The following is a 27639-nucleotide window of genomic DNA, read 5'->3' on the forward strand; positions in this document are numbered from 1 at the left end:
GCCTCTCATCCTTGTTTTCAAATCCCTCCATTGCCTCACCCCTCCCTATCTCTGTAATCTCGTCCAGCCCCACAACCCTCCAAGATACCTGCTCTCATCCAATTCTGGCCTCCTGAGCATCTTTGATTTTGATTGCTCCACCATTGGTGGCCGTGCCCTCAGCCGCCTAAGCCCCAAGCTCTAGAATCCCCTCCCTAAACCTCTCAGACTCTCTGCTTCTCTTCCTTCCTGTACAATGCTCCTTAAAACCTACTTCTTTGGCCAAGTTTTTAGTCATCTGCCCTAATATTGCCTTATGCGGCTATGTCGAATTTATCTTTATGACATCTTGGGGCATTTAATGATGTTAAAGGTGCTTTATTAATATTTGTTTTGTTGTGCACGAAGCCACTGCATTTTTGAATAAGCTGCTTATCCAGGCTCCAAATTAAATCAATCTGAAGAAAAACTCAATACATACTCAATATTGCATTGTAAGCTGCATTCATAATCTTAGGGATTCTGTAATAATCTTGAATACCCGAGCCCAGAGCAGAAATTTACAGTAGCTAACCAATGTTTGGTCATATGTTGGATGGTCTAATTCATCAGCATTTCACTTTTACATGGTTGGATTATAATTTAGGATTCTCATCATTAATATCTCTTTACAAAAGCATTAAAAATACAAATAGCATCCAAACAGAAGAACATATATCTGAGTCACAGATCTGAAGACACTCAGATTCAGCTGGTTGAGCTAAATCAGCAGCCAAACAGACCATGCTGGGGATTACTGAATAACATCCACAGCAGTTAGATGTACATGATCCCAAGCCTCCCAAATGAAGCAGCACATTCAGGTGAAAACCTGCTAGTCAACAAAAAAATCTGAAAGAAATTCAAGAACTTCTTTCACAACTGCAGCTTCCCCACCCCCATTATACCCATTTCCTTAACAAACTACAGGGTTTATCAGTTTTGCCTGAAGTTGCAAACAATACAAACCTATAATTTATTTGGGGGAGGAAAAAAAGAACAGCAGTAGTTCAATTCAGGCTATTATCATAGATACGAATCATAGAGTTATACAGTACAGAAACAGGCCCTTCGACCCATCGTGTCCACACCGGCCATCAAGCCTATCCATTCTAATCCCATTTTCCAGCACTTGGCCCGTAGCCCTCCATGCTCTTGCATTTCAAATGCTCATCTAAATACTTCTTAAATGTTGTGAGGGTTCCTGCCTCGCCCGCCCCTTCAGGCGGTGTATTCCAGATTCCAACCATCCTCTGGGTGAAAGATTTTTCCTCAAATCCCCTCTAAACCTCCTGCCCCTTACCTTAAATCTATGCCCCCTGGTTATTGACCCCTCCGCTAAAGAAAAAAGTTTCTTCCTATCTAACCTATTTATGCCCCTCATAATTTCGTATACCTCAATCAGGTCCCCCCTCAGCTTTCTCTGCTCTAAGGAAAACAACCCTAACCTATCCAGTCTCTCTTCATAGCTGAAATGCTCCAGCCCAGGCAACATCCTGGTGAATCTCCTCTGCAACCTCTCCAGTGAAATCACATCCTTCCGATAGTGTGGAGACCAGAACTGTACACAGTACTCCAGCTGTGGCCTAACTAGCATTTTATACAGCTCCATCATAACCTCCCTGCTCTTATATTCTATGCCTCGGCTAATAAAGGCAAGTACCCCATATGCCTTCCTAACCATCTTATCTACCTGTGCTGCTGCCTTCAGTGATTTATGGACAAGTATACCAAGATCCCTCTGACCTTCTGTACTTCCTAGGCTCCTACCATCAATTGTATATTCCCTTGCCTTGTTAGTCCTCCCAAAATGCATCACCTCACAATTCTCGGGATTAAATTCCATTTGCCACTGCTCTGCCCACCTTACCAACCCATCTATATCGTCCTGTAATCTAAGACTTTCCTCCTCACTATTTACGACACCACCAATTTTCGTGTCATCTGCGAACTTACTGATCATACCTCCTATATTCACGTCTAAATCATTAATGTACACTACAAACAGCAAGGGTCCCAGCATCGATCCCTGTGGTACACCACTGGTCACAGGCTTCCAACTGTAAAAACAACCCTCGACCATCACCCTCTGCCTCCTGCCACTAAGACAATTTTTGATCCACTCTGCCAAATTGCCCTGGATCCCATGGGCTCTTACCATCTTGACCAATCTCTCATGCGGGACCTTATCAAAAGCCTTACTGAAGTCCATGTAGACTACATCAACTGCTTTACCCTCATCTACACATCTCACCGCCTTGAAAAATCCAATCAAATTTGTTAGACATGATCTCCCCCTGACAAAGCCATGCTGATTATCCTCGATTAATCCCTGCCTCTCCAAGTGGAGATTAATCCGGTCCCTCAGAATTTTTTCCAATAGTTTCCCAACCACTGATGTTAGACCTACTGGCCAGTAATTACCTGGTTTATCCCTACTACCCTTCTTGAGTAATGATACCACATTCACTGTCCTCCAGTCCTCTGACACTTCTCCTGTGGCCAGACAGGATTTGAAAATTTGTGTCAGAGCCCCTGCTATCTCCTCCCTTGCCTCAAATAGCAGCCTGCGATACATCTCATCGGGGCCTGGGGACTTGTTTTGATAGTCTTGAGTTGATGGCGTACCTGATTGTGCCGGTTCATGGCAAATTTTGCATTCAGTAGTATGCAAATGAGTTTGAGCAGAAACTCAAGAAAAAAAAGTTCTCAAAATGGGCACAATTTTGGTCGCAATTTGCTCCCGATGGCTAGATACTCTAGTGTCTTTTTATGAATGTAAAGAACAGTTATCAAAGATGGCTGTTACATGGTGTCAAATTGGCATGGGGGTACTGTCCTTGGTATGTGTCCCCGCTGCCACTCCTCCCTTCCCGCCCTCCCCCACCCCACAGCCATTTGATAGCAATGCATTCAATTGTATATAAAGAGTGAGCTACAGTCAATGAATAGAACAAAATTTGCTGTCAATAATCAACATACATGTCAATTTTTAAGCACCTGCGTTATTGCCTAGTTTATTCAGGACAAGAGTCATAATTTGGCTCATTGTTCATCAGTTAAATTATTTGGTGAAAATGAGGAAATAAGTTGTATGTATCAACATTTTTAAACTATGAAATATCCAAAAGGTGTTTTTTTTTAAATATAGGTTTAATGATATTCATGTTCCTGTGAGACTAGAATGTGTGAAGTTTGCCAGTCATTGTCTGATGAATCATCCAGATTTAGCCAAAGATCTTACAGGTGAGATGTTAACCTGCTGATATACCTCTACACATATTTGTGTAGAATTTGCTTTCAGGGCCATCAGTTGAGGCATAAGCTACGTCAGTGTTCAAGACTCGATTGATAGGTAGTTGAAGGGATATCGGAACACTGTGGATGAAGGTGATTAGTATTATCTGCACACGTGGAGGGTAAATGCAGAATACAGTCTGTTTGGCCAGATTCCACCTTGTGACTTTTATGGATTTCTATGTCATGGTATAATTTTGTGTCACAGTTACAATTTTGCTATTCAACAGCTAAGTGACATTTTGTACCATGAAATCTACTGTTTAAGCAGACTGCGTCATGGTTCTTTATCACCGAAACGTGTGTGACCTGAACTTCAGTAGTTGTTTACTTTGTTATATTACCACAAAATCCAGTATTATGGTTGGGCCCTCAATTTTTATACCATTTTATTGGAATAAGTAGGCTCTTAGTCATCTACATCCCCAAATTTCCAAGTTACAGAAATCTGACTCAGTGTCACTTTTGTATTTAATTTTAATGTGATTTTATTTGTTTCTTTACTGTTTATTACCCCCCTGGCTCAGTTACTATCCTTATTCAACCCTTTTGTGTTGCCATGAATTTTTTTATGCATAGTATAACTTTGAACTTGTTTCCTCGCAAGCCCCACTCCATGACATTACTTAGTTACTTGTTTATCTCCAACTAAAAGGAAATGCAGTTAAAGGGGAAAGCAAAGTGAGCAACATAATGAAAAAAGCTGAATTAGTAACAAATGATGGGTCATGTTGATATTGGAGCCCTTGTTTGCTGATTTTAAATTGCAATACTGCAAGTAGCCAATAGAAGGAATGTCTATTGACTGCATCAGTAAGGCACTTTTAAAAACTTATTTACCATGTCTCATGGCTTCAGGTCAAACATGGGCAAGGAAACCTCCTGCTGATTACCACCTACCACTCTCCCTCAGCTGATGAGTCAGTACTCCTCCATGTTGAACACCACTTGGAGGAAGCACTGAGGGTGGCAAGGGTGCAGAATGTACTCTGGGTGGAGGACTTCAGTGTCCATCACCAAGAGTGGCTCGGTAGCACCACTACTGATCGAGCTGGCCGAGTCCTGAAGGACATAGCTCCTAGACTGGGTCTGTGGCAGGTGGTGAGGGAACCAACAAGAGGGCAAAACTTACTTGACCTCATCCTCACCAATCTGCCTGCTGCAGATGCATCTGTCCATGACAGTATTGGTAGGAGTGACCACCGCACAGTCCTTGTAGAAACGAAGTCCCACTTTCACATTGAGGATCCCCTCCATCGTGTTGTGTGGCACTACCACTGTGCTAAATGGTTTAGGTGTTGAACAGATCTAGCAGTGCAAAACTGGGCATCCATGAGGCACTGTGGACCATCAGCAGCAGCAGAATTGTACTCAACCACAATCTGTAACCTCATGGCCTGGCATATCCCCCGCTCTACCATTACCATCAAGTCAGGAGACCAACCCTGGTTCAATGAAGAGTGCAGGAGGGCGTGCCAGGTACAGCACCAGGCATACCTCAAAATGAGGCGTCAGCCTGGTGAAGCTACAACACAGGACTACTTGCGTAAGCAGCATGTGATAGATAGACCTAAGCATTCCCATAACCAACGGATCAGATCTAAACTCTGCAGTCCTGCCACACCCAGCTGTGAATGGTGGTGGACAATTAAACAACTAACAGGAGGAGGTGGCTCCACAAATATCCCCATCCTCAATGATTTGGGAGCCCAGCACATCAGTGCGAAAGATAAGGCTGAAGCATTTGCAACAATCTTCAGCCAGAAGTGCCAAGTTGATGATCCATCTCAGCCTCCTCCTGAAGTCCCCAGCATCACAGATGCCAGACTTCAGCCAATTCGATTCACTCCGCATGATATCAAGAAACGACTGAAGGCACTAGATACTGCAAAGGCTATGGGCCCTGACAGTATTCCGGCAATAGTACTGAAGACCTGTGCTCCAGAACTTGCCGCACCCCTAGCCAAGCTGTTCCAGTACAGCTACAACACTGTCATCTATCCGGCAATGTGGAAAGTTGCCCAGGTATGTCCTGTACACACAAAGCAGGACAAGTCCAACCCGGCCAATTACCGCCCCATCAGTATACTCTTAATCATCAGTAAATTGATGGAAGATGTCATCAACAGTGCCATCAAAAACAGCACTTGCTTAGCAATAACCTGCTCAGTGACACTCAATTTGGGTTCCGCTAGGGCCATTCAGCTCCTGATCTCATTACAGCCTTGGTTCAAACATGGACAAAAGAGCAGAACTCAAGACGTGAGATGAGAGTGACTGCCCTTGACATCAAGGCAGCATTTGACCGAGTGGCATCAAGGAGCCTTAGCAAAACTGAAAATAATGGGAATCAGGGGGAAAGCTCTCCGCTGTTTGGAGTCATACATAGCGCAAAGGAAGAGTGTTGTGGTTGTTGGAGGTCAGTCATCTCAGCTCCAGGCCATCACTACAGGAGTTCCTCAGGGTAGTGCCGTAGGCCCAACCATTTTCAGCTGCTTCATCAATGACCTTCCTTCAATCATAAGGTCAGAAGTGACTATGTTTGCTGATGATTGCACAGTGTTCAGCACCATTCGCGACTCCTCAGATACTTAAGAAGTCAGAGTAGAAATGCAGCAAGACCTGGACAATATCCAGGCTTGGGCTGATAAGTGGCAAGTAACATTCATGCCGCACAAGTGCCAGGCAATGATCATCTCCAACAAGAGAGAATCTAACCATCTCCCCTTGACATTCAATGGCATTACCATCGCTGAATCGCCCACTATCAACATCCTAGGAACGACCATTGACCAGAAACTGAACTGGAGTAGCCATATAAATACCGTGGCTACAAAAACACGTGAGAGACTAAGAATCCTGCGGTGGGTAACTCACCTCCTGACCCCCCAAAGCCTGTCCACCATCTACAAGGCACAAGTCAGGACTGTGATGGAAGACTCTCCACTTGCGTGGATTGGTGCAGCTCCAACTACACTCAAGAAGCTCGACACCTTCCAGGACAAAGCAGCCCGCTTGATTGGCACCCCATCTACACACATGCACTCCCTCCACCACTGATGCACAGTGGCAGCAGTGTGTACCATCTACAAGATGCACTGCAGCAACGCACCAAGGCACCTTAAGACAGCACCTTCCAAACCCGCGACCTCTACCAACTAGAAGGACAAGGGCAGCAAATGCATGGGAACACCACCACCTGCAAGTTCCCCTCCAAGTCACACACCATCCTGACTTGGAACTATATCATGGTTCCTTCACTGTCGCTGGGTCAAAATCCTGGAACTCCTTTCCCAACAGCACTGTGGGTGTACCTAACTCACATGGACTGCAGCAGTTCAAGAAGGCAGCTCACTACCACCTTCTCAAGGGCAATTAGGGATGGGCAATAAATGCTAGCCTAGCCAGTGACACTCACATCCCATGAATGAATTTAAAAAAAAACACATTTCCCCTCCTTTTCTGAAGGTGCTCATCCAAAACTCTGCACTCATATCCTATCGTACACCACCCTGTTTGCACATCACCCTGCCGTTGTTTGTTTACATTAGCTCTTAGTGCTTCAGATTTTACATTCTTGTTATGTTTAATCCCTGTATGACCTCGTCGCTCCTTTTCTCTTTAAACTCCTACAGCTTGGTTCCCAAAGCTCTATGTTTCCCTGCTCTATTTGACCATCTTGCAGCCACAGTATTTATATGGCTCATCCTGTTAAGTTTCTAGTCATGTGACCATCTAGTTCTGGTGACCATCCCCCAGGATGTTGATGATGGGGGATTCAGAGATTGTAATCCTGTTGAAAGTCAAGAAGAGATGGTTAATCTCTTTTGTTGGTAATGGTCAGCACCTTATACCTGTGGCATGGAATTTTACTTGCCACTTATCAGCCCAAGACTGACGATTGTCTAGGTCTTGCTGCATGTGAACATGGACTGTTTTGGTATATGAGTAATTGTGAATGGAATTGAACATTCTGCAATCAACAGCGAGCATCTTTACTTCTGATCTAATGATGGTGGGAAGGTATTTGATGAAGTGCCTGGTCAAATGCTGTCAAGAGTAGTACTCTCACCCCACTTGTTATTCAGCTCTTTTGTCCATGTTTGGACCAAGGCTGTATTGAGGTCTGGAGCTGAGTGGCCCTGGCAGAACCCAAACTGCATCGGTTACTGCTGAATAGGTGCTGCTTGTCAGTGACATCTTCCATTACTTTGCAGATGATTGAGAGTAGACTGATGGGACGGTACTTGACTACATAGGATTTATCCTGCTTTTTGTGGACAGGCCATATGTGGACAGTTCTCCACTTTGTTGGGTAGATGTCTGTGTTGTAGCTGTACTGGAACAGCTTGGCTGGAGGCATGGCTAGTTCTAGAGCACAGGTCTTCAGCATTACAGCCGAGATGTATTCGGGGCCATAGCCTTTGCTGTATCTAGTATATATAGTGGTTTCTTGATATCACATGGAGTGAATCTAGTTGGCTTAAGTCTGGTATCTGTGATGGTGGGGACCTCAGGAGGAGGCTGAGATAGATCATCCACTTGGAACTTCTAGCTGAAGATGGTTGCAAATGCTTCAGCTTTGACTTTTGCACTATGGTGCTGGGCTCTGCCATCGTTGAGGATGGGGATGTTCATGGAACCACCTCCTCCCGTTAGTTGTTTAATTGTACACCACCATTCATGACTGGATCTGGCAGGACTGCAGTTTTGATCTGATCTATTGGTTATGGGATCACTTAGTCCTGTCTATTGCATGCTGCTTCTGCTGTTTAGCATGCATGTAGGCCTGCATTGTAGCTTCACCAGGTTGGCACCTCACTTTTGGGTATATCTGATGCTTCTCCTGGCCTCCTTATTAAACCTAAGTTGGTACCCTGGCTTGATACTAATGGTAGAATGAGGGATATGCTGGGCCACAAGAATAGGGGTTGTAGTTGAATACAGTTGTACTGCTGCTCATGGTCCACAGTGCCTTATGGGATGTCCAGTTTTGAGCTGCTAGATCTGTTCTGAATCTATCCCATTTAGCACAGTCGTTGTGCTGCACAGCATATTGGAGGGTATCCTCAGAGTGGAGGCAGGACTTTATCTCCACCAAGATTATATAGTGGTCATTCTTATAAATGCTGTCATGGATAGGATCACCTGTGACAGGTAGGTTGGGATGTTGGATGAAAGTTATGATTCTGAGTGTAACTATGTTTAGCTGTTTCTTGGCTAGTCTGTCCCAATTTTGGCACAAATCCCCATAAGTTAGTGAGGAAGACTTTGCAGGGTCAACTGGTCTGGGCCCTATGTTGTGTCCCGTGCCTGGGTCAATGCTGGGAGGTCTGACATATGAGTTTAGCAGAATAGTTCATTGACATTTGTGTTCTTTGCCATTCTTAGAGAGTAATTTCCAGCACAAGTTGTATATTCTGCAATATGTTTCTCTGTTACAAACACAGATTATGGCCCGCGTTTTGCAGTGGTAATGATGGCAAAACTGTCAGCGTTCACCGTCATTACTCCACTGAAACTGACAGCAAGTTATGGAGTCCGCACATGTGCAGAATAATGCAGAATTTCAGAAGTTGCTGTCAGTAATTCTACGTTTCTCCAGAGAGTGCGCTGATGAGGCACCCCCCCCCCCCCCACCAGACTGAAATCAATGGGAAATCAATTGAATTGATGAGAACATATACTCTTGCGCTGCTAGTCTTGCTTGAAAAAGTTGAATGAGGTGTAACTGGGTTTTTAAATAGCATACTAACTTAATAATTACTGCTTAGCAGCCTGACTGACCCTAAAATGCTAATTTTATGTTAGTGGAAAGTCAAATTTTACCATAATCAAAGAAGTTTCACATTTCAGTTTTTTTTAAAGTTTGTTTATCTTTATTTTAGCTTCTATCTTAATCCAATGATCATTTATTTCTGTCTGAAATCTTACTAAAAATGAACTATAAATAAGTGTTTTTAATTTCCTCGTTTGCTGTGTATGAATACGTCAGTGTGATTGGCTGGTTACCAGCTTGTTGACATTGCTGCTGCTGCATGCCAAGACATCCCCTTGACTTGGTGGCAGATTTAATCTGCAGTCAGAAAAGGGAAAACTAGGTCACAGAGTTGCTTTCCCACTAACTGTAAAATCCAGGCCATTGTATGCAATTAGCATAAAAAAGATAAAATGGTAATTAACATTTTACATAGAACCTTGGCCTACAACTATATGAAACTACTGCTTCAATATACATAGTGCATAATTACATTTGAAAGCGTTGCTAAGTTTCTAATGTATTGCAAGAATAGGACTAACTAGTTCTGGAGACTTGTCAGCTATTTTGAACAAGGTTATGATCTTCAGATAGAGGTAACAGAATTGTTTATGACTGTTTATGCCTCTATCTAAAAGAGTTTGTAGTAATCCAGAATTAGGAACTGTGTATTTTTAATAAGACTTATTTTAATAGACTACTTGAAGGTCCGCTCACATGATCCAGAAGAGGCGATCCGGCATGATGTCATTGTTACAATAATAACGGCAGGAAAGAAAGACCTATCACTAGTGAATGACCAACTGCTTGGCTTTGTGAGAGAGAGGACACTGGACAAAAGGGTAAGGTTTTGAATTTGCAAACATGTTAACGCATAATTTATCTTTACGAAGTGTTGTGTTCGTTTTTTTTTTAACAAGAAGCTGTTCACTTCCTAACGATTAATAGTGTTGAATCTAAATTTTTGAAAAACTGCTACGCTGCCACCCTGTGGTACCCAAGTCTTACAAGTGTTAGTTTTATTTGCAATATTTCTGTGATTGACACTTCATGGCAGCGGCAGCCACACCAGAAAATAACCATGTAAAGTTACGTTATGTTGTGTTCCTGAAATAACTATTCCTATAACCCGTACATATAGGTCACAAATTTCTCAAAATCATTGCATCAAACTGAGGATTGTAGAACTTTCAGAAATTCATGAGATTTGAATTGACACATTTCAAAGTATTCAAAGTATTTTAACTTAGATCTACGAGCAGGTAAAGTGAAACACCTGTTTCTGTGGCCAGCTACTTTTGTTTCTAGTTCATCAATTACAACACTGAAATAATAATTATTACAAATTTAGTCAAAAATCAGGATTAGCTTTATCGTGATAATTGGCCCAAACTATTAAACCCTTTAAAAAAAACTTCACTTGTGTTTACCTGGTTGTTGATGTTTCCCCTTCATTGTTCTCTCTACTTTCCTATTCTCTTGTCCTGTTTGTTTACTTTAACAATGATGTGCTATTTTTCTACCTATTCAAACCATTTTAAAATAATTTAATGTTAATTATCCTTTCCCCATTGTTCACTTTGGAACTGGGAAACTTAAAACCACACTTACTTAACCAGATTAATCTTGGACATGAAAACTGCAGTAGTCTTTGGCGTGCAAGCCTGTAAGTAAACTGACGCACTCAAATAAGTAAATTTATGCAGGGGTGCGGGGGCGACGCGACAACGTTAATTTGTAACCGATCAAAAAAAAAGCACCAGGTTTTTAAAATTTAGTTGCAGGGTTTCATACAAACGTTCTGTGTTCATGTTGGTACATTCAAATAAAAGTACTATCCCGCTACCACGCATACATTTTATCTCTCCAGAAAAAGCAGAAAGAAAATCATTGAAACATCACAGCTATTTGCTTCTGTACAATGACTGAAATGCAGTCCCAATTCGTCACAACTTGAATTCCTTCTCATTCATTCAACTACCAAGTAAAAATGAATGGATAGTCATCAATGAAGAAAGAACAGTGGCTAACTGGCCTCAGCAGCACCCATAACAATGCATTTCTTTCCTTGTTCCCCTTCCCAAAGTCCAGTCATATAAAACCATATTCTAGAAATGCCCCTGTGATGATTTTATCTGATGGTTTGTTCTGTTGCAGTGTACAATGGCGTTCGACTCTTTTTGTGGTAAATTAGTGGGCAGTTTTCTTATGTTTTTACGTAGTTTTGCTGTGCCACAGTCATTGGCATTGACTCTCAGTTTTTGAATGCAGGTGCAGTAGATGACTTGTTAGCTTCAGCAGATGGATGACCATATTAAAGACTACTTGCCATTGGTTTTTTTCTGGTGACAGGTTCCCAGCTTCAAATGAGATGTTAAAATTGTGACTGACTGCCCCCTCAGGTGGATGTAAAAGATCCATCTTGACTGGGCCTGTTATCACAGATGTGTACCTAACTATCTGGGCAAAATGTCTCGTCTCCTATTTTTTCCAATTTAGTATCCTTGACTTTCCTTTTTCTATTCTATTGAATCAAATTATACTGTGGTCACTGCTTCCCAATGTCCCCTAATTTTATGTCACCTACTTTAACCATGTTATTACTCGAGAACCAAGTCAAGTAATGCTTCCTCCCTTATTGCAGTAAAAAAGAAAAAGTGTTGCATTAGCATAGTGTCTTTCATGACCTCGAAGTTGTAAAGTGCTTTATAGCCAATGAACTATTTTTGAAGTGTAGTCACTGTTGTACTAGAGGAAAAGCACCACATTGATAAAATAGCCCTGAATGCATGACAAAAAGCATTCCTTTCTCAAAACAAATATTCTATGTAACTTTCTTTAGATTATTCAATCTACCACAAATATAACTTGTCAATATATACCTGTTCAAATTTGTCTAATATTTCATGCACGGTATCCTTTCGACTATTGGATAACCTGTAATATACTCCTGTAATTATAGCTGACCTCTTGCTATTGTTGAGCTCATCTGTTTGTGACCTCTTCCATTTTTAATCTTTACAGTCAAGTGTTTGATATTACATGTGATGTTACAGTGCTAAGTGCTAACACCAATTGTTGGTTGCAGGATTTGGAATTGAAGCTTTTGGGTAGCATAATCTACCTGTCTTTATTTGAAATTATTGCTATCGGGGACTAGTAAGTTTAGTAAAGATTCTTGTCGAACCCATGGGGAAGCTTCTGTAGAGAACACCAGTGGACATATGGTACCCATGACACCAGGGCATCTAAATGGTTTTGGTAATACCTAGAGCGATGTAAGCTATTTCAACTTGTGATTTTGTGTAATAAAGTGGTTCCATTTCTGCTTTCTAGCGAGGTTTCTATTTTGAAGAATATATAAAGATGTGCAATTTCATTTAATATTTAGCTAAAGCAAACATTGAATGAAATATCTCAGTTGGTTGAAAAGCCTTATTCTGTTCTTGCTATGACTAGCTCCTTGGTCAATATGCAAAGGATCTTTATTGCCAGTTTTTGGTGTGATATAAAACTGAATAAGCAGTCCCAATCTGCCTCAATGCAACCACAGGACAACACTGCTCATATCTAATAAAGTATTCTGCTACTCAAGACAAGTACTTTATTGCTATACTAGAGTTAAACTGTACAGCTTAGTACTTTTTTTGTACAAGTTTGACTTCAATTTGCATACACAATGGGCTCAGCAAGTGAGGTCCTCGGTGCTAGGGAAATTATTGTGCAATCCCACTTTACCCCAGTACAACCACAGTAAAGTATCACCATGCTGCACCAGTCAAGAAATGATGAAAATGCTATGTTGTCTAACTTGTGGAATGGTTTTTGCATTTTGTTAAGTGTAATTGAACTGCTGTTTATTCTCCTTCTCTCTGATTCTTACTGTCTCTGATCTGGTAATTAACTTTTTTTGTATGTATTTCTGAATATGCTGCTGCCTTTCTCAAAGGAACTGAGTTATATTGCTACCAGGCCTGTGTGCAGGGAAAAAGAGAGCAAATGTCCACATCACGTGTTTGCGATGTTAATCTCTCAAATAAACAATATTCTCTTCTTTTGGACAACCTATTAATCTTTGGAGGTTAGGTTACAGAAGTAAAACTTGGTTGGACTGCATGTTGTAACATAGCATTTATCCCCATAGAGAAGGTGGATATAGGCTTAGTCCTTCTGCTCCAACAATCTCAACCATTCTGCACAGGTAGAGAAAATTAGCAGGAGAGTCTTCACCAGACTGCTATTTTTCATCTTCTGACTGTCCATGGAATGGCACCTGGAGACTCGGCTGCAGAGTCACTTTTTTAGGAGAGTAGCAGAAAGGATAAAGTTGGCATAAATTAAAGGGAGAATATCATGAGAACAACCAATATATTTAATGTTTTATGCGACTGATGGATTTCATTTATCTTTTGTATTTTATTTTAAGTGGCGAGTGCGGAAAGAAGCAATGATGGGCTTGGCCCAGCTATACAAAAAGTACTGTCTTCATGCTGAGGCTGGGAAAGAGGCTGCTCAAAAAGTGAACTGGATCAAAGACAAACTCCTGCATATCTATTACCAGAACAGCATTGATGACAAGTAGGTCGAGTTGCACATTTTGAATTGCAAAATAATTGTGTGCAACAGATCAGAGATCATGGTTTCAAAATGTTTAGAATTTATAAGAAGGGTTATGTAACAATATTGTAATACTTTATGTGATAACTTTGCAACAAGACCTGGATTGTTGTACACATCTATTTGGCCAGTGTTAGTTACTTCTGCACTTTTCCCTCTGAGCCATCTAAGCCTTAGACTTGGTCTTTTTTGTATTCCCTTTTTTCACCAAGCTCTTCTAATTACTTGCATAGTTTAGAAATAACTACTTTGGTCTGGAATGGAAGGCCCTTTTAATGTGTTTATTGAAACCTTTTCTTTCACATATACATTTTATGTGTATGTTATTTATTTCCTCGAGCTGGTGCTTTTCAATGTTCAGATTTTTTTTTACCATTTGCTATCACAACATTGAGTCCCTTCCCATCGCCACTTGAGTGACAACAAGTTATACATACATAGGGCCTTGGTGTGGCACAAGTCCCATGATATTTCATGGGCACAGGATCAGACATTGAGAAGGATTGAAAAGAGTGCAAAGGCAAGGGAAAAATGGATTTTTAGGAGTGAAGGAGAGGTGGTTAAGTGGCAGAATTTATTGAGAAGCCATGGATGAATTTGTAAATTAATTTTGGATTTAATGCATAGGAGACAGGCATATCAGCAAGGATAGGGGTTATGGAGGAGCTGGACGAAGTGCACAAAAGAATGCAGGCAGCAGAATGCTACACAAGTTTGAGTTAATATAAGATTGAGTTGAGGAGGTCAGCAAGATAGTTGTTGAAGTCAACCCTCCAGTTGATGGATTTTTGATTAGTGGTAGCAATCTTGTCTCATTGCTAGAGGTGCTGTTATTCGGATGAGATGTTAAACTGTGGTCCTGCCTGCCTTTTTAAGTGGCCGTAAAGAATCCATGGCACCGTTGGAATAAGAGCAGGGGGTTCCCCGGTGGCCTGGCCAGCATCGGGGCCTGAAGCAACACCATCAGAGCAGATTGCCTGACCAATGTAGCTTATTGCTGTTTCGGAGTAACTTCTGACGCCAAACCATTTGTGTATTCTGCACATGTGCACATTTGTGCATGAGCAGATTTTCCGAATTACTGTCACACATCACTCACACCCTGTACTTGGTACACATTTTACACACAGATAGGTAAGGCTAAAACCAGTTAATGGAGTCACAGTTCTGGTTATCCCAGAGGACCTGGTACCTGAATTCAGTGTAGTCGTAGGTATGTTCTATTTTTTGCCCAACAATCTCTCATTTGAATTTCCTGATATAATCTACAATGTCCCTTATTCTACTGATCCCGCGTCCCATTGCGGTCCCGTCTGCTGATTCCTGTCTGTTTTGCTGTGATTCCTGCTCTGGTTTATGCAATTTAAGAGATTAGCACAAACTCAGCGTGGAATTTCCAATTGCCGGTTGAGCAAAGGAGGTTTCCAGCCTCTTCCGATCCAACCCATGCAGCCTACAAATCCTCCTCCTCCCCTCAGTCACTTTATCTGATTGCTGATGATGTACTTGTCAAAATACATTCCTTCTTTAATGCAGAATGCATGCGCAGCATCAAAGCTGCTAAAGAGGTTGCAGACAATGTCACAGACAACGAAACTGCGCATGGTTAAGAAATTCACCCCCTGCAGTTATGGTGTTAACAAACGCGTCCTTGCTGTTTATAGAGCCTTGCTGTAAACAATATGGCTTCCATGTTTGCCAAATAACACAGTAACTACACTTCAAACGAAATTCATTGGTTGTGAAGTACTTTGGGATGTCCTAAGGATTTTTAAAATTTGTTTTGTGGGATATGGGCATCGCTGGCTAGGCCAGCACTTATTGCCCATCCGTAACTTGCCCTTGAACTAGGTGGTTTGCTAGGCAATTTCAGAGGGCATTTTTAAAAGTCAAGCACATTGCTGTGGATTTGGAGTCGCATGTAGGCCAGACCAGGTAAGGACAGCAAGTTTCCTTCCCTAAGGGACATTAGTGAACCAGATGGGTTTTTGCAACAATCGACAGTGGTTTTATGATCACCATTAGACAAGCTTTTTAATTATAGATTTATTAATTGAATTCAGATTTCACCATCTGCCAAGGTGGGATTCGAACTCATGTCCCCAGGACATTAGCCTGGGCTCTGGATTATTAGTCCAGTGACATTACCACTACGCCACTGCCTGCCCTAAAGCGAAAAGTGCTGTGAAGTGTTTTGGTGCTTTTGCTGTCTTCATAAAAGCACAATCACAAAGATTTGCTTAAACTCCATTTTCACCAGTAAATTCCTGTAATATTTTTGAATGGTGGATCAGTTTAAAAAACAATTACCTCCCAATTTGAGAAAAAAACTTGGCTATTTCCTTTGTATTCTTATCAAAGATCAGGTCCAGATATGCACAAGAATTACATCTGTGATAGCAGCACATGCTTGTTAGTATTGTCACGTTGAGGTCACTGATGCAACAAATGTGTATCTGTGGACCCAGTTATCAGACCATTCCTAGTATGGGTAGAGGCCGTTTTTATAAAATTTATTTCTACCGATTACATTCCCAAATTTATCCTAGTTGATGAATTGGTGGAAAGCTATTTTTTCCTGATTCTGGCTTGCAAGAAGAGGAATTCTTTCTACCTTTAATAGATCCTGAGATGTGTGTACTGCTCACGTTGCAACTTGTGCAATGAGGTCACCAACACAATGCATGTGCTTGCTGAGACCTAACTTTCAGTGCCAAATTCTGGAAGAAAGTCAGCTTGAGATAAGTACCTTCAAGCAGTGAATGCAGCATTTGGAAGATTGCAGTCAAATGTGCTGCGCATTGGCATGCTGTATTAAGTGCCACTCACCATGTAACAGCATACTGTCCATCTTGCATTAAAATCTGCTTTTGATGGAATATGTGTACTTGTACCTGAAAAGGACAGCAAGTGTCTGAATGATGTTTAATGCTATTTAATCATTAAGGATGGTTTTGGAATGACCAATTGGCAAGTTTTCACTTGAAATGTAAGAATCCAGAAGGTACTTGCAGATTTAATAGGATCTCTTCACAAGAGAGGTTCTGCTTAAAAAAAACTTGTGAAAATTTTCATTGTACTCTTCAGCTGTGTTTTTAATTGTTAGAACATTTGGAACTGCAACTGAGGTCCAAACGAGTGGCACCTGCAAACTGTGTAAATAATTGTTTACCATTTAGCTGTCTTGTTTTCTTGAGGTTTAGCTTTGTTCAAAATACTTTTTATTAATTGTTTTCTCTGAATTTACCCAGCTTTTGGGCTTTTATTTTCTCCTTTGATTCTAAAAAATAAAGTTTTAAAAGCACCTGTAAAAGCTTGGATTTTTAAATAGGACATAAAAACTTACTTTGTGGGTCTTTATGGGAATATATTCGTGAATCTCCTGTGGCATTGTTCAGTGAGTCAGAAGTTCTGTTAGAACGAGGTTCAAACTCAGTATTTCTTGGAGATTCCCAGTTACAAGGAGCAGTGGAAATAGTTTGTAGAAATACAGTCTTCCTAGACCCTCTCTCCAGTACTCCCTGAAAATACTGCTAGACCCTCAATACCCCATGACACTAAAGGCCACCTTTCAGGTGCTGCCAAATTCCAGAGCCACCTCTGTTTGTAAGTGATGTCCCTAGTAATGTTGCCTGGTATCACACTTCTGCCTTTATTAAACGTCTGACACGCTGTAAACAACAGCATGGGAGATCTGCTAACATATTTACATGAGAACCTTCCAAGCTAGGTTCTCAGATTACTGAGATGTCTGGGGATTTGGTAGCATTTTGAGTGGTTCTGCAGTCAAGCCATTGGGAGGATGGTTACACAATCTTGGAGCCTGGGGAAGGTGGTTCTGATGTCAGATTTGGGCAGGGGGATGCTGTGGAGGTGCACGGGGTGCCAGTGGTGGAGCCAGAATCTGGTAGTATTTTGAGTTGTGCATGTTTGGCATTACTGGGAGACGAACAAGTGCAGCAGCCTTGTGTGGGACTGGAGTCGTGCAGTATTTTAATATTATGTAAATAAATATACATATGTGTAGTATATAGAAACTAATATTAACCAACTTTTTGTGTCATAATGCTTTCCTTCTCGGTTAGGTTGTTGGTGGAAAAAATCTTCGCTCAATATCTTGTACCACATAATCTGGAGACAGAAGAAAGAATGAAGTGTCTCTATTATCTTTATGCTTCCTTGGACCCAAATGCTGTAAAGTGAGTACTATTTAAAATTAAGTTTTATCTTCCGTAGAATGATGAAAATTACAGGACGGAAGGGTTCCTGGGCTTCCATCTTCTTAATAAGCTTCCTGTCTGGCACTTTGTCGAATGCCATCCTAAAGCCGATATATCAGGAATGAGAAGTTTCTGCCAAATGGCGCATTTCTGACATTGGGGTTTTGAAAGTCCGCCATTGGCGTCTCTCTTTCTGACCTTAAAAGACTGGCTTTTAAAAAAAATTGGAACTGACAGTTCATTTTTTTAAAGCCAGCCAAGCACAAAGCTGCCCGAGCTGCGTGGGGCTGTGTGTGTGTGGGGGTGGGTGTGTGTGTTGGAGGGGAACACTGTTTGGGAGTGGTGGGGGGTTGAGTTGATGGGGTACAGTTTGCGTGGGTGGGAGTGGTGTTTGGATGGGGTAGTGAAGGAACAGCGATATAGTTCCAAGTCAGGATGATGTGTGGCTTGGCAGATAACTTGCAGGTGGTGGTGTTCCCATGCATCCGCTGCCCTTGTCCTTCTAGGTAGAGGTCGTGGGTTTGGAAGGTGCGGTCGAAGGAGCCTTGGTGAGTTGCTGCAGTGCATCTTGTATATGGTACACACTGCCGCCACTGCGTTGGTGGTGAAGGGAGTGAATGTTGACGATTCTGTGAGTATGACTATGTTAGGCTGTTGCTTGATTAGTCTTTGGGACAGCTCTCCCATTTTTGGCACAAGCCCCCAGATGTTAGTAAGGAGGACTTTGCAGGGTTAACAGGGCTGGGGTTGGCATTGTCGTTTCCAGTGCCTAGACCAATGCTGGGTGGTCCATCCAGTTTCAATCCTTTTCTTAGACTTTGTAACAGTTTGATGCAACTGAGTGGCTTGTTAGGCCATTTCAGAGGGCATTTAAGAGTCAACCACATTGCTGTGGATCTGAAGTCATATGTGGCCAGACCAGGTAAGGATGGCAGATTTCCTTCCCTAAAGGGCATTCGTGAACCACATGGGTTTTTTACAATAATGGATAATGGTTTCATGGTTACCAAAAGACTAACTTTTAATTCCACATTTATTAGTTGGATGGGGTACAGTGTGTGTGTGTAGGGGGGCTAGTTGGATGGGGTACAGTGTGTGGGGGGGGGGGTAGTTGGATGGGGTATAGTGTATGTGTGGGGTGTTGGATGGGATACGGGGTGTGTTTGGGGGGGTGGAGTTTAATAGGCTACAGTGTGTGTGTGGAGGGAGTTAGATGGGGACACTGAGAACTTCAGAGCTTCAATCTGGAGGTCAGATAATTCCATACAAACAGTTGCTCCCTTACAAAAGGAAGGAAGGTTAGACTTATGGTGGAATGAAGTGCACAAGGAGGCAAGTTACAAAACTCTCTGCAGACTTATATTTGCTTTGATGGGCTCCTTACATGGACCTATGGTTGAAGGTTCTTTCAGCACCATGGCTAATATCATTGACTCAGGGTCTACCTAGATGAATGTTAGCTTTTACAGTGCCAACCAAACTGTGAAATATGCACTGAGAGCAGAGGATAAGTCAAGTTTGGAGTACTTTGCAAGAAGACACAAGACTAGTGATCCTTTCAGTGGCAAGCTGGTGAAGTGTATGCAAAAGGCCCACAAGATGTATGCTGGGGAGAAAAGAAAAAGGAACAGAGGGAAAAGCTAGAAATCACACACCAGAAACTGGCCACGAAATGCTCTGCCAAAGCAGTTATGATATTTGCTGCTAAGAAAGCTAGAAAGGCCCATGTTACAGCTCTACACCTAACTAATCAATTAACAGTGTTTGTAAAACTTTAGCACAGATTTGTGTACAAAGCAGAGAATAGCTCAAATAGTGTGCTGATGTGAAGAAAACCTGTATTAAAGCCAAAAACAACTGGCTGAGCAAAAGAGCTGAAGAAGCAGAGGAAGCTTTCAAAAATAGTAACAGAAAGTATATTCACTAGTCAAGGTCATAGCTGGAAAGAAACATGTAAACCCAAGAATAGATATCAAGGACGAAACAGAGCCTTGTTCTATGATGAGGACAAGATCAGGCTGAGATGAGAAAATTACTGCAGAAAACTGTTTGAAGAAGAACCAGAAAAGATAAACAATAAAGATTGGAAGTTAAAAGAATAAGAACTAGAACCTGAGGTACTGAAAGATGAGATAAGAAAAAGCTATAAATAACATCGAGTGGAAAGGCAGAAGGACAAGATCAAATGCCAGTGGAAGCACTAAAAGCAGAAGGTGAAACAGTAATGGATGCAACAAAAGAAATTATTGATATATAGACAACAGGTGAATGGCTTGCAAGTGGACTATATCTGAGATGGTCACAATGCCTAAAATAGCAGGCACACAGGACTGTCCAGAACATCATAGGCTAAGTCTCATCAGGCAGAGTATGAATAGAGAAGTGGCAGAGGAGCAGTTTGGCTTCATTCCAGGAAAGGGTACAACTGATGCTATGCTCAGAAATCTGGAGAAATGCGAAAATAAGCAGGAAGCCCCAGTTTTGGCTCATATTAATAGACTGTGCCAAAGCTTTCGACACTGTCCAGCATGACGCTCTATGGAAGACCCTTATGGACTTTTGTGTATCCAAACAACTTGTGTGGGTAATTCAAGAGCTATACAGAAATGCTTCACGAGTCGTCAGAGTTAGTGATGAGCATACAAACCAATTCCAGCTTGAGAAGGAAGTCAGGCAGGGGTGTCTTCTGTCACCCATACTGTTTAATGCTGTGGGAGAGAAATTAATGTGGATGGTGCAGGAAGAGAGTTACCAGAGAGATGTGGCTGCACAGTAAGACGTCTTGGCATATGGAATCTCAGGTATGCAGATGACACCACGCTCATAGCCAGAACAAAGGAAGAGTTAGGGTCTTATGCATAGTCAAAAGAAAGAGTATTTTTGGACTGCACATAAATGAAGCAAAGACCAATGTTACGGCTCTAAATAGCAGTGACAAAATGAAAATTAGAAGCACTGATATAGAGGCAGTGGACAAATTCAAGTACCTTGGCTCGATGATAAACACCAAAGTTACATCCAAAAATCAAATCCAGGTTAGATTAGCTATGGCAAAAGGTATTACCAGTGACTTTAGCATCTGGAAGTCCAAAAGCATCAGCATGAAGTTGAAAAATGTCTTGTACAGTCAGTAGTGTGGAATGTTGCACTCTATGGATGCGAGAGTTGGATTCTGAAGTAAGAGGATGAGAGCAGGATAACAGCTTATGAAATGTGGGTATGGCGGAGGGTACTTAGAATCAGCTGGATGGACAAATGAGTGGGTTAGGTCAAAAGTAAAAGTTCAGGAATCAAAGGGTTGCTAAGTACAGTTAGAGAGAGAAAGATAGCCAAGTACGGACATCGGAAACGATGATCCAACAGCTTTGTCTTGGCGAAAATTGAAGGAGAAATTGAGGGATAAAACAGAAGAGGAAGAGGAAAAATCGGATGAGTGGATGACATTGAGTAGTGGACTGAGGGAGGCCTGAAGAAAGCTAAAGAAGCAAGGCGATGCCAACGGCCCCACTAAGACTATGGTGACGAATGAATGAACACAGATTTACTAATTTTTAAAGGTCATGTTCTGGTGTTAAAATCTATTTCATCCTTCATAATTACATGATGTACTAACTATTAAATGCTGAAATGTTGGAATTCTAAGGTCACTTTGGTGATTTTATACAAATGCATTGGTCCACCATCTTGACAGTAATAAAAGATAAAAGGAAAATTAATGTTTCGACACATTTGAAGTGGCCTGGAAGCATTTGCATTCATTACAGATGATTAACAGTTATAATTATTTGCTTCCCTGCCAAAAAAAAGGTCATACTTTTTTGCCTTAAGCCACTAATTTTCAGACCTTTTGGTCTTTGACCACTCTCTCTCCCCGATATATACATCTACTGCTCTACTTTGATCAACCTTCTCTGTTCGCTCATCAAAGAATTCAGTCAAGATTGTCAGACATGATTTGCTTTTAGCAAATCCACATTGGTTCTCCTTGATTAACCCATGCCTATCCAAATTAAAGTTTATTTTGTCCCTAATAATGGTTTCCAATAACTTCCTCACCCCTGATGTTAGACTGACTGAACTGTAGTTTCCTGGTTTATTTCTCTCCCCTTTCAGGAATAGTGGTATAACATTAGCAGTCCTTCATCCTGTGGCACTACTGCTGTATCCAGTGAAAATTGAAAGATCGTGACCAATGGCTGTGAAATTTTTGCTGTTGCTTCTTTCACCAACTTGAGATGCATTCTATTTGGAGTAGGTGACTTAGCAATGTTCAGTAATGCTAATCTTTTTAGTACATCTTTTCTATCTATTCCTATCCTGTCCATAACTTTCCTCTATTTCAGTGTAACCTTCACATCATCTGTTTTCTTTGTGAAAACAGATGTAAAGTACTTTTTTTTATACTTGGCCATATCCTCTACCTCTACATGAAGATTTCCCTTTGGGTCCTTAATAGGCACAACTTTGTCCCCTAGCTAACTGCCTGCATTTTATATGTTGGTTTAAATATTTTAGGGTTCAGTTTAGTGTTGCCTGCTAACATTTTCTCATAAACTCTCTGCCTGCTGTATTAACCTGAAATTTCAATTCCATTCTGTGCTTTCCATACTCTTTCTGATTATTAATTGAACCTTGCCCCTGACATTGGTTATAAGGCTCATTTTTCTGTTTCAATTTAATGTCCTTTGTCAAACAGGATGCTCAACCTTTTCCCTTCAAAGGAATATGCATAGTTTGTATGTCAGCTTTCTCTTCCCTGAATGCCTTCCATTGCTCTATTGCTGCCTTACTCTGCAATCGCCTTTTCCAATCTACCTGTGCTAGATCCCTTTTAAATGAGCTTCAGTTCATCTATTGCTGAAACCCTTAGCCATTCCATGATTACCTCTAGACTTGACTATTCTAACAAACTCCTGGCCTCCCAAGTGCTATCCTTCATAAACTTGATGTCATCCAAAACTCTGCTGCTTATTTTTTATTCGTACATGGGGTGTGAGCATCCCTGGCAAGGCCAGCATTTATTGTCCATCCCTAATTGCCCTTGAGAAGGTGTGGTGAGCTGCCTTCTTGAACCACTGCAGTCCCTGTGGTGTACAGTGCTATTCTGTAATGGTTAGATACAACTGTGTGGTTTGCTAGGCCATTTCAGAGGGCTGTTAAGAATCAACCACATTGCTGTGGCTCTGGAGTTGAGTATAGGCCAGACTGAGTAAAGATGGCAGATTTCCTTCCCTAAAAGGCATTAGTAATCCAGATGGGTTTTTACAACACTCATGGCCACTAGGTATGTCTTGTAGACAAAAAGCAGGACACATTCAACTCAGCCAATTACCCGCCCTAGCGGTCTACACTCGATCATCAGCAAAATGATGGAGGGGGTCGTCGACAGTGCTATTAAGAGGCATTTGCTCAGCAATAACCTGCTCACTGATGCTCAGTTTGGGTTCTGCCAGGGCCACTCAGCTCCTGACCTCATTACAGCCTAGGTCCAAGCATGGACATAAGAGCTCAACTCAAGAGGTGCAGTGAGAGTGACTGCTCTTGACATCAAGGCAGCATTTGACAGAGTATGGCATCAAGGAGCCCTAGCAAAACTGGAGTCAATGGGAATCGGGGGGAAACTCTCCGCTGGTTGGAGTCATACCTAGCACAAAGGAAAATGGTTGTGGTTTTTGGTCAATCATCTCAGTCCCAGGACATCAATGCAGGAGCTCCTCAGGGTAGTGTCCGAACCCAACCATCTTCAGCTGCTTCATCAATGACCTTCCCTCCATCATAAGGTTAGAAGTGGGGATGTTCACTGATGATTGTGCAATGTTCACCATTCGCGACTGCTCAGATACTGAAGCAGCCCATGTCCAGATGCAGGAAGACCTTGGGCTGATACGTGGCAAGTAACATTTGCACCACACAAGTGCCAGGCAATGAACATCTCAAATAAGAGAGAATCTAACCATCTCCTCTTGACATTCAATGGCATCAACATCCTGGGGGTCACCATTGACCAGAAACTGAACTGGAGTAGCCATATAAATACCGTGGCTACAAAAGCAGGTCAGAGGCTGAGAATTCTGTGAGTAACTCGCCTCCTGTCTCCCCATTGCCTATCCACCATCTACAAGGCTCAAGTCAGGACTGTGATGGAATACTTTCTACTTGCCTGGTTGGGTGCAGCTCCAACAACACTGAAGAAGCTCGACACCATCCAGGACAAAGCAGCCCGCCTGATTGGCACCCCATCCATCACCTTCAACATTCACGCCCATCACCACCAGCACACTGTGGCAGCAGTATGTACCATCTACAAGATGCACTGCAGCAACTCACTAAGTCTCCTTCGACAGCACCTTCAAAACCTGCAACTTCTACCACCTAGAAGGACGGCAGCAGATGCATGGGAACGCCATCACCTGCAAGTTCCTCTCCAAGCCACACACCATCCTGACTTAGAACTATATCGCTGTTCCTTCACTGTCGCTGGATCAAAATCCTGGAACTCCGTTCCTAACAGCACTGTGGGTGTACCTACACCACTTGGACTGCAGCGGTTCAAGAAGGCAGCTCACCACCACCTTCTCAAGGGCAATTAGGGATGGGCAAAAAATGCTGGCCTGGCCAGTGACGTCCACATCCCATGAATGAATTAAAAAAAGGCGCTATATAAATAAAAGTTGTTAAATCACTGAAATTAGTTCTTTCTTAGTTGAGCATTTTGACCGTGGATATTTTCTTGTCTCTTTACATAATTACTTTAAGCTGAATTATGGTCACTATTAACTAGATGATCCACTCTAACATCTAGTTGCCCTACTTCATTATCCGGAACTAGATCCAACACTGCTTCCTTTCTTGTTGGGTTGGAGACATCAAGAAAGTTCTGTACACATGTTGGAAATTCCTCTCTTTCTATACTATGTTTTTCCCAGTCTATATAAGGTTTTCAAGATGGCTCCTGGGCTGGAAGCTCCCTAGGAAGCTCCCTTGCTGTTCAACTCTATCCATGGCCATCTGCTCCCATCCCTAACGTTTTCTCCCCCAATCTGCCCTCTTAAACTGTTTAAATTCCCCTGGTTCTTTAAATCAGTTCATTTTAGCCCTATCTAAAAGTTAACAGTTAGTTTAGTGTATGTTACCTGGGCCCACTGCCCTTCCCCAGCCACACCTGCTCTTTGTTTTCTCAATGAAATTGATCCGGATGAAACTGACGAGAACAGCTGCCGATACTTTAATCTCCGATCCTGCTGTCTTCACAGTCCAGAGTGTCTGCAGCCACGGCATGCGGTAAGTCCATTGAGGTGAAGAAGGAGCTGCGGGACCCGAGAGAAGTCCTGTGAAAAGGTGCCCCGAACACCCAAAACATCCACGAACGGCCCCCCCGGCCGCAACTTCAAAGCGCCCGCAGGAGATGGCTCGGAGAGCATCTGCAGCGCACTGTCGGCAATGCTGCATGCCTTTATTTAAACCACTGCAAAAAAAAAAAACCCTTAACAAATGTAATCACCTCTAAGTCTGCCAAATGATGCTTCACCTCCCGAAGGACGTGGATGAGCTTTCCGGACGTCGATGGTGGGCACTGAGGAAATGGCTTATTACCTGCACCAGATTCCACCCCCCCTCCCCCCCCCTTTACCCCCCTTCCACCCCCCCCCACCCCCGTCCCCTTCCCTGCTCCACCCTCTCAGCTCACCCCCTCACAACCCCGTCCCAGCCCGCCCCCCCCTCGCACCATCTTCACCCCGCACCCCCTTCCCCTGCACCCCCCCCACCCCCTCCCTCTACCCCTCCCCCTTGCATCCCCTCCTCCCACCGGCACCATCCTACACCTGTGTAGGGGCCCCAACAACCCCACTGCCTTGTGGGCGTCTCGGGAGAGACCAAGGCTAAGGGAGTAAACCCTAACAGAAAATCCGGAGCGGAACCCCGTAGGCGGTCATGTGTCACCTTTGGCATGTTTCCGGCAGTTCCTGCAGCCATACTGGTGCCAAACGTCGTGTCCTGCACTCCTTTGGACCCCACCAGAAAGGCCGAGAGGGGGGTTTTGACGACTGGGCAACTCTCAACCTCCATAAATTTGCCCAGGCATGCGCCATGGAGAGGTCACTCCATAGTTGCCTCACAGTGACTGAAACAACACGGAAGGCAGCAGTTACGGGTTATAAGTCCAGATAAATTGGCGTAGAAACTGGGCGCCACGGGTTGCCTTTGTCGGTGGGAGAGGTCATTGCACCTCACTGGACAGCTACCGCCCGCCTCAAACCGGGCAGCCCCCGGTCAATAAGGTTCTGTCCCGCCACAGTCTGCCTGCTTCAATGGGTGCTTGGAGCTCAGGGTCATTGCCCGAAAGGTGGACTGATACACCGCACCAAACAACATGAAAAAAGGAAAGAAGGTACCAGCCCTTCGCTTTGCAAGCTGGAACGTCAGAACTATGTGTCCTGGCCTGTCGGAAGACCTTACACAAATCAACGATTCTCGGAAGACCGCCATCATTAACAACGAGCTCAGTAGACTCAATGTGGACATTGCAGCACTTCAGGAGACTCGCCTCCCCGCGAGTGGCTCTCTAGCAGAGCAAGACTACACCTTCTTCTGGCAGGGCAGGGATCCTGAAGAACCAAGACAGCATGGAGTGGGCTTCGCCATCAGAAACTCCTTGCTCAGCATGATAGAGCCTCCCTCAAATGGCTCGGAACGCATACTGTCCATCCGACTGCTCACCACCTCTGGTCCAGTACACCTACTCAGCATCTATGCTCCAACACTCTGTTCCGCACCTGAAGCTAAAGACCAGTTCTATGAACAACTCCATAACATCATTAGCAGCATCCCCAACACCGAACACCTATTCCTGCTGGGGGACTTTAATGCCAGGGTTGGGGCCGACCATGACTCATGGCCCTCCTGCCTTGGGCGCTATGGCGTTGGAAGGATGAATGAGAACGGGCAGAGACTGCTTGAGTTGTGTACCTATCATAACCTCTGCATCACCAACTCGTTCTTTCACACTAAACCCTGTCACCAGGTTTCATGGAGGCACCCAAGATCACGTCGTTGGCACCAGCTAGACCTCATTGTCACAAGGCGAGCCGCCTTAAACAGTGTTCAAATCACACGCAGCTTCCACAGTGCGGACTGCGACACCGACCACTCCCTGGTGTGCAGCAAGGTTAGACTCAGACCAAAGAAGTTGCATCATTCCAAGCAGAAGGGCCACCCGCGCATCAACACGAGCAGAATTTCTCACCCACAGCTGTTACAAAAATTTCTAAATTCACTTGTAACAGCCCTTCAAAACACTCCCACAGGGGATGCTGAGACCAAGTGGGCCCACATCAGAGACGCCATCTATGAGTCAGCTTTGACCACCTACGGCAAAAGTGCGAAGAGAAATGCAGACTGGTTTCAATCTCATAATGAAGAGCTGGAACCTGTCATAGCCGCTAAGCGCATTGCACTTTTGAACTACAAGAAAGCCCCCAGCGATTTAACATCCGCAGCACTTAAAGCAGCCAGAAGTACTGCACAAAGAACAGCTAGGCGTTGCGCAAACGACTACTGGCAACACCTATGCAGTCATATTCAGCTGGCCTCAGACACCGGAAACATCAGAGGAATGTATGATGGCATGAAGAGAGCTCTTGGGCCAACCATCAAGAAGATCACCCCCCTCAAATCTAAATCGGGGGACATAATCACTGACCAACGCAAACAGATGGACCGCTGGGTTGA

General features: G+C 43.1%; 1 protein-coding gene across 4 annotated transcripts in view; it reads left to right on the forward strand.

Annotated features, from left to right (window-relative positions):
- The window catches only part of pds5a (PDS5 cohesin associated factor A), a 312001-nt gene that overhangs the window by 152549 nt on the left and 131813 nt on the right, over window positions 1-27639 (forward strand). For all 4 annotated transcript variants that reach the window (XM_068036537.1, XM_068036525.1, XM_068036541.1 and 1 more), the window contains exons 10-13: window positions 3170-3264; window positions 9770-9915; window positions 13500-13651; window positions 17776-17889. In XM_068036537.1, the coding sequence (XP_067892638.1) occupies window positions 3170-3264; window positions 9770-9915; window positions 13500-13651; window positions 17776-17889 (507 nt within the window). The remainder of the gene's footprint in view (window positions 1-3169; window positions 3265-9769; window positions 9916-13499; window positions 13652-17775; window positions 17890-27639) is intronic.

This window comes from Heterodontus francisci, chromosome 1 (assembly GCF_036365525.1).
Source record: "Heterodontus francisci isolate sHetFra1 chromosome 1, sHetFra1.hap1, whole genome shotgun sequence".
Classification (NCBI taxonomy): Eukaryota; Metazoa; Chordata; class Chondrichthyes; order Heterodontiformes; family Heterodontidae; genus Heterodontus; species Heterodontus francisci.